The following is a 1,572-nucleotide window of genomic DNA, read 5'->3' as shown; positions in this document are numbered from 1 at the left end:
TTGATCTTGTTCTTGTTGATGCACACTGTGGTGACGCTTGGCATGTAGGGGAACTTGACATGAGACGTGTAGTTGTTGCAGTCCAGGATCAGAGTGCTGAGCTTCTCCAGGCGGCCCAGCAGAGCCGGGTTCCAATAAGGACTGAGTGAAGGACACTAGGCCTGTACGTCAGTGAAGAAGGCTCTGACACCCCCACAGCATCCCACCGATCCACAGGACCCTCATGTCCAGGAGTGGGTAAATAATAATTGACATCCTTCTGTTTGCTGCCCACAGTCAAACTGAGATTACATGAAAAACTTCATTAATACGAATGAACTGTTGTCGGGCGGATTGCTACGCAGACTCTTTATCAGCGTCCAATGTTTCCTCTTACACTGAAACTCGGATCAACACTCGATGGCTTTTTATTGACTATGTGCATCACTTACAAACCAAAGCAGGATCATCATCTATTTGAAGATGTTTGCTAAAGAACAGAAGCCGTCAGGTTAAAGTTAGAGTTGGAAACAGTTAGCGTTACTGTCAATACACAGATATTATTCAGCACATTTTCTTTTTAGTTATTTATAAGCAAACACAGCTTAGCAAAGGGTGGGCACGCTGCAAAAGGATACTCATCCAGCAGGTTGTAGCTCAGGTCCAGCACCTGCAGGCTGTCTGTCTGTGTCAGGATGGTTTCATAAGGGATCTCTGTGAGGCTCTGGTACGCAAAGGAAAGCCACTGGAAATGTGCTGCATGGCTTTGTTGGCCTGATGCATGATGATCCATGACCCAGCAGTGAAGTGTCTTCTGTTCCTCCAGCTGGCAGTGATCAAGATTAGAGGTCAGATGATCAAACAGCAAAGCAACAGCTGGTTAGCAGTGACGCAGAGCAGTCTGGATGCTTCTGGAAGAAATGTTGTTTTTCCCTCGAACATTATCGACTCTCAGGACAGTCGGGAAATTACACACTCACACAAAGCTAACGTCAGTGTGTGAAGAGCATATTCACACATGTGTGTGCTGTTACAGAAGGCAGGATTCAAGGAAAGCATGCTTGTGCTTCCATCAGCAACGCAGCATGAAGACAGAACGTGTGAAGAGTCGACACATTTTACAGCTGGAGACACAAATCAAGTCAAACTAAAGCAGATTAAACAGATGGTAGGCTACCAACAGCACGTTTCACTGTTTGAAAGGAAACAACAGGAAAAACCTTTCAAAGTAACAATATGGGAACAAAATGTACGGCAACGATGTCAGCAAAAGGATTTAATGTGGAGCTCATGAAACGATGATTTCAGTTGGTCTGTTGCAACACTGTTCAGCATGTGAGGAACCAGCAATCACTAAAAAAAGCCTAAATGTGTCTAAATGTCTTGATTGGTGTAGATGGAGCAGCCTGTTAGTGTGAAAGCAGCACGCACAGATATTCAGTTTGATCAGGACTCACCGAGCTGAAGAGGATCAGATGTAGCCTGCATACCAGCCTCTGAGAACTGCTCACAGCTCGTATAAAAGGCCTCCTTTCATGCCCGGCCTGCTGATCACATGATGCGGATAATCACAATAACAGCAGCGCTGGCTCG

The 1,572-nt window shown here is 45.6% G+C and overlaps 1 protein-coding gene across 1 annotated transcript; it reads right to left on the bottom strand.

Moving 5' to 3' along the window:
* On the bottom strand, positions 1 to 1,566 carry LOC106632590 (leucine-rich repeat-containing protein 72; the record flags this gene model as incomplete). Its single annotated transcript, XM_014330741.2, is given in 3 exon segments — positions 1 to 132; positions 618 to 805; positions 1,437 to 1,566. Coding segments are annotated over 2 exon segments (287 nt in total), but the record flags the coding sequence as incomplete, so codon positions are not given.
* Positions 1,567 to 1,572: the final 6 nt, after the last annotated feature.

The sequence above is a fragment of the Haplochromis burtoni genome, unplaced genomic scaffold (genome assembly GCF_018398535.1).
Source record: "Haplochromis burtoni strain Fernald_Lab_line unplaced genomic scaffold, NCSU_Asbu1 Contig_994, whole genome shotgun sequence".
Lineage (NCBI taxonomy): Eukaryota > Metazoa > Chordata > Actinopteri > Cichliformes > Cichlidae > Haplochromis > Haplochromis burtoni.
Note: the sequence above shows the minus strand (reverse complement) of the source record. Positions and strands in the feature narration are given on the sequence as shown.